Consider the following 5,226-nt stretch of genomic DNA (forward strand, 5'->3'; position numbering starts at 1 on the left):
AGACCAGTTTGTGAGAGTTACAGGAGCAGGATCTTACATTGGAAAGGAAATTGTTCTGACTAGAGAAGCATCCACTTTCCAAATATACTTATTTTAAGCTGGGTGCTACTTCTATATCTGTTACTTCTGGCCCTGGTTTGGGAGAATGTATTTTTTTGGATAGTATGATGCAGCTATAAAGTTTGTCTTTTCAGGTGGATAGATGTGCCTTAATCTGTTCCCTGGGGTTCTCAGCCATGTTTCCGAGTTATACAAGAAATTTCATATTCATACCTTTTCCTTCCAGATGAAGATTTTGGCAGTGAAGATGATGACTTGGGAGCAGATGATGGCAAAGCGGACAGTGACTATGAGAGCTCTCAAAAAAGCAAAAAAGGAAAAAAGGCTAAACCAGAAAAGAATAAGAGAGCAGCCTCCAAATCCAGGAAAAGGCCTGCAGGTAAAAAAAAAATAAAAAACAAAAAAGGTTTTTGGTCTTTGCAATGAAACATACTACAACTGTGCTTACTAAGTTGAACATGACTGTGTTCTCCTACAGCTCAGTTGCTCAGTAAGTGTCTTAATTAACTTTCTCATGAATGGTTTGATCTTTTTCTTGCCTGCGGGCTGCCTCAAGACAATTCGGTGGTCTGTATACCATATCGTCATTGTAACTTTGTGACTTTTCCTGCAGAGGACAGCGAGGACGAGAAAGAAGACCACAAAAATGTGCGTCAGCAACGACAGGCAGCATCCAAAGCAGCTTCTAAACAACGGGAGATGCTTATGGATGATGTGGGTAGCGAGGAGGAAGAACAAGAGGATGATGAGGCACAGTTCCAGGAGAGTGAGTAAATGGGATTGTAAAAAGTTAAAAACAATGTGACATGGCTATAGTACCAGACATGGGTTTATGGGCCTGGCCATATGTACATCTTTGCTGTTTCTTTTTTTTTTTTTTTTCCCCCCCAAAAAGCTGAAATTTCTTTGTGCTTTCAGCAGATTCAGGAAGCGATGAAGACTTCCTCATGGAAGATGATGATGATAGTGACTATGGCAGTTCAAAAAAGAAAAACAAAAAGGTCTCCAAGAAATCCAAGCCAGAGAGGAAAGAAAAGAAAATGCCGAAGCCCAGGCTAAAGGCTACAGGTGAGTCTGTGCAAAGAAGTTTTTAAATCTTGTTAGTTAACTTTGCAGTTCAGCTTTACTAATGTGGAGGGCAAAACCCACCGTGTGCGGGCTGGGGTCAAAGCAGGGTGAAACCTGCTACCTGGGTGTCTTGGAAATCCTGCTTGTATAAAGCCAGGTGACTTTTTTTGGTCGCTGTTGCCGATCATAACTTTTATAAGCTTTTTCTTCTTTCAGTGACCCCCAGTCCAGTGAAAGGCAAAGGGAAGGCAGGCCGCCCCACAGCTGCCAAGGCAACAAAAGAAAAGACCCCATCCCCCAAAGAAGAGGATGAAGAACCCGAAAGTCCCCCAGAAAAGAAAAAGTCAGCCAGCCCTCCACCAGAGAAGTCAGGGGATGAGGGATCTGAAGATGAAGCACCCTCTGGTGAAGATTAAATGGCAGTTGAGGAAATCTTTGTTTAAAAAAAAAAAAGAAAAAAAAAGAAAAAGGAAAAGAAAACATACTTAGGGGTAGAACACGGTTTTGGCTGTGGCTTGACTCATGGGCTTTGAACGCTGTCTTTACTTTCAGCTGTTTAATACAGTGTATCCTTTTTTTAATAAGAGGAAACCCTTATACAGTAATATTTTGAAGTCGATGTTCTCTGTTGGCCATTCCGTTCTCCCTCCCCCCACCAAATCTGAAAGCCATTTGAGACAAATTAACAGACCATTTAAATATATTTTTTTTTCAAGGGATACTGCAGTTGTGAAGCAATAAGGTTTGAGACTGATATGTGGAAACCATACTTACAAGTCGTTAAGTAGAGTAGATTTCCCAGTGCTGGTAAGAGTTCTTTAAACCTATTATTCTATATTTGAATATGTGGAAAAAACAAACCTACGCTTTAACAGACTTTTGTTGATACAAGTTCACTCAGAAAAAATGTAATTGCTATGAATCCCAGTTGAGGAAGAGGAAACATGAGGAGGAAACCTGTGTTTCTTGGATTCAGGCTCGTTTTTTGTGGAAAGCAATCAAGAGACTTGTAGATGGTCCGCTGTCTTTTATTTAGAAAAGACTCTTCAATTAGGATGCGAGATCTGTTGTCTTTGCTGGATAGAGCACTGTTCTGCTTTAGGCAAATTGCGGTTCATTCTACACAAATTCAGATGTACAACCAACAAGCCTCTCACGTCCATTAACTGCTTCTTCCAAGGTCAGCTCTGGGTGGGCAGAATAGGGAAGAGAGATTGAAATGAGTTTTTAAAACTCTGGTTTCCATTAGGCGTTGCGGAAAACGTCTTTAAAGTTTTTCCAAGAAAAAAAAAACCCAAACTAACAGGTAGTGTAAAACTAAATTCTTTAGCTTTTGGGGCGAGGGATGTCCTTTTATAAATGTGAAGCAAAGGATTCCTGTAACGCTCTGGTCAGTCTCGGATCCCATGAGTCACGCTGAAGTGTTTCTCTTCTCTCCCTCCATCTGTCCTCAGAAAGGCTCTTCAGTCCCAGCTCGCAGCCTCTCCCGCTGCGCTGTTGGGCAGCAGACTTGCGATACCACGATACCACTTCCATTTACCATCCTTCCATCCGACGGCGGGGGAGGCTTTGCTCTCCCAGCCCCACGTCTGCTTCTCACTGTTGGTCATCGCTGTGCTCCCGAAGCCCCGGAAGGGCTGAGTGGGGCACAGAACCCAAGGAGGAGGCTGAGCGGAGGTGGGGTGTTGAAGCAGTGTAGCAGGGCTGTCGTTTTGTAATAAAAGCAGGATGTCCCTCTAAATGCAAGACACTTGAGATGTGTGCGGTGGCACTTTGATGTGTTTTGGTCAAAGCAGCCGTATCCTTTTTTAAACTTTAAGTAAGTACACAAGCCTTGGTTTTCAAAGCAGAGGTTGCTGCCATGTTTGTTGGTGGAAATAGTGAAAACTGGACCTGCCATTTTTCTTTCTTTTTTTTTTTTTCTTAAACCCTTTGTGCTTTCTGTATGTCGCTCACCATTACCTTATAGCTGACAAGCTTTGCATCTTTTCTTCTTTTTTTTTTTGTCACTGAACTACACATTTTGTAACCAGCCTCTTGAAGGTAACATAAGGCAGCTAATTAGTTGGATTTCTGGTGCACATGCTACCAGACTTTTAATCCTCTTGGGATTTTAGAGAGCTTCTAGATGTGATACACTAATATGACCAGTAAGTACACTTGACTGAATGGCATAGGGAGCCTGAAGACGCTGACCACAATGTGGAGCCTAAAATGTTGAACAGAATATTAATATAACAGCCGAGAGGTTGTCTTGTGTGGTTCATAGCCATGGATTTCATTGAGGCTGGTAAATTACTTTACCTGGGCTTATAAAAACTTAAGTTCTCTAACATTCTTTACTCTAATGAAACTACTGTTGCCGTTACAATAAAGATGATCGGTGTTTCCATTGTAAATCTTTTTTAAGTGGTTTAATTTTGCAGAACAGCTTAAGGCTGGAGTGAAGTATCAGTCTTGAAAAAGAAGCGAATGTCATCCCCTCTTCTCTCCCACACCTCTGCCCACCTTCCAGATTTCTGGGAGGGCAGAGTCTCTTGCATTCCCTCCACTCCTAGTCCAGTGCTTCGTGGATAATATGGGAAAATAAATGGCCAAGTTCTAAAAGACGTTTGGATTAAATCTGGGGATAGCATGCACTTCTGCAAATGTTTGGTCACTTGCAGTCCAGACTGTGTTTCAAGCTATTCTTGCCTCTTGGGTTCTTTGGGGTTTTTTGGTATTAAAACGTACAAGGATTACTTAAACCTAGAATACCTCTAGCTGATCTGGTCAAACAGCTGTTTCTTTACCTTGCAGACCAGATTTTTTCTGAAGAGTGTATTTTGTAAGTTCGAGTTAAAATATATTTTGGGTTTTTTTTCTAACACAGTTAACTGACATTAGGGCTGTGAAGAATATTTCCTTTGTCCTCGGTTCAGGTTTTGGACTGGATTATTTTACACCTGGCAGTTATGGCCCTTCATCTTACAAAACCGTTCTGCTTTCTCACGTGTTCATCTCTCATGGCTGCGTGATGCTTATCTTTTGAGTTTGGCACAACTCAGACACTATGTAAATCCTGTACTACTACTGGGATTTTTGTAACGTTTTCTATATCTTTTTTGCTGATTTGTGCAAACACTAAGCCCTAAAGGTCTCTTGGTTACTCTGCTAGAAATTTAGCAGCTCACATTTTTACAGTCATAAGGTTAATACATTTTTATTACATGATTTTCAGTAGAAGCAGATTTAACATTTTGAAAATGTCCCTTTTAATTTGTATTAAGCATTCTGATTTCTTGAAGGAAGGCTGTACAAATGCCTGTCTTGAGGAGCATAAATAGTTCTTCACGGAGCAGAAAGTTTCCTTCACAGAAGAAGACTTTGAAAAGATTGTCTTCTGTTACACAGCTCTAGTTTTGGAGCCTTTGCAGAGAGGTAAATGGATTTATTCCGAAGTTCAGTTAATTTAGTGCCCGGCCTTGGTCTTGGCAGTTAAAATGACAGTTCATAACTTCCGTTCTACAACCTTTTGTACATTCTGTTTCTGAGTGCACACCGCCACGTTCCGTTCTGCAATTCCATGCCAGGAGTACTGCCTCCAACTGGTCGTGAGGCTTGGTCAGTAGGAATTTGCGATTTCAGTTGGGATTTCATACAAAAGATTATTTGCTTCAGTTCCTGTTCGATCAGCACGAGAATGCCAAACACGCCAAGCTAGATGGATTTCAGAGTGGGCGAGAGCAGGACTTAGAAACGGGGCAGCCGAGAAGCTTTTAATTTGGTTCTTTCAACTTCATCAAAGCAGAAGAGTGTGTGGGGAGAGGGAGAGAAGCAGCACACCTTGGGGGATTTCTGCCAGGGCGCCTCACCAGTGCCAGGGATCGGTTCTGAGGGTGCTCAGCTCCCGTGTCACCATGTGGCCATGGCCACAGGGGCTGGGACACCAGGGCAGCGGCCGGAGATGCGGTCAAATTCCTTTCTTTTTCTTTTTTCTTTTTTTTCTTTCCCCTCCGCTGGTGATGGTCACAAAGGTACAATAGACGCTGAGGCACCCAGGTTAAGGAGGGAGGGAAGTAAACTGTAACATGCTGGAAGCTTTTGAGCTGTAGAAAC

At 42.2% G+C, this 5,226-nt stretch overlaps 1 protein-coding gene across 1 annotated transcript in view; it reads left to right on the plus strand.

The window, feature by feature from the left end:
* The window catches only part of NUCKS1 (nuclear casein kinase and cyclin-dependent kinase substrate 1), a gene marked incomplete at its 5' end in the record, with an annotated part of 5,037 nt that extends 3,053 nt beyond the window's left edge, over positions 1–1,984 (plus strand). Inside the window, 4 exons of the mRNA XM_009864330.1 lie at positions 287–439; positions 674–826; positions 982–1,128; positions 1,345–1,984. Of these exons, the coding sequence (XP_009862632.1) occupies positions 287–439; positions 674–826; positions 982–1,128; positions 1,345–1,544 (653 nt within the window). The remainder of the gene's footprint in view (positions 1–286; positions 440–673; positions 827–981; positions 1,129–1,344) is intronic.
* Between the last annotated feature and the right edge of the window lie 3,242 nt (positions 1,985–5,226).

This window comes from Apaloderma vittatum, unplaced genomic scaffold, assembly GCF_000703405.1.
Source record: "Apaloderma vittatum isolate BGI_N311 unplaced genomic scaffold, ASM70340v1 scaffold43272, whole genome shotgun sequence".
In the NCBI taxonomy this organism is placed as follows: domain Eukaryota; kingdom Metazoa; phylum Chordata; class Aves; order Trogoniformes; family Trogonidae; genus Apaloderma; species Apaloderma vittatum.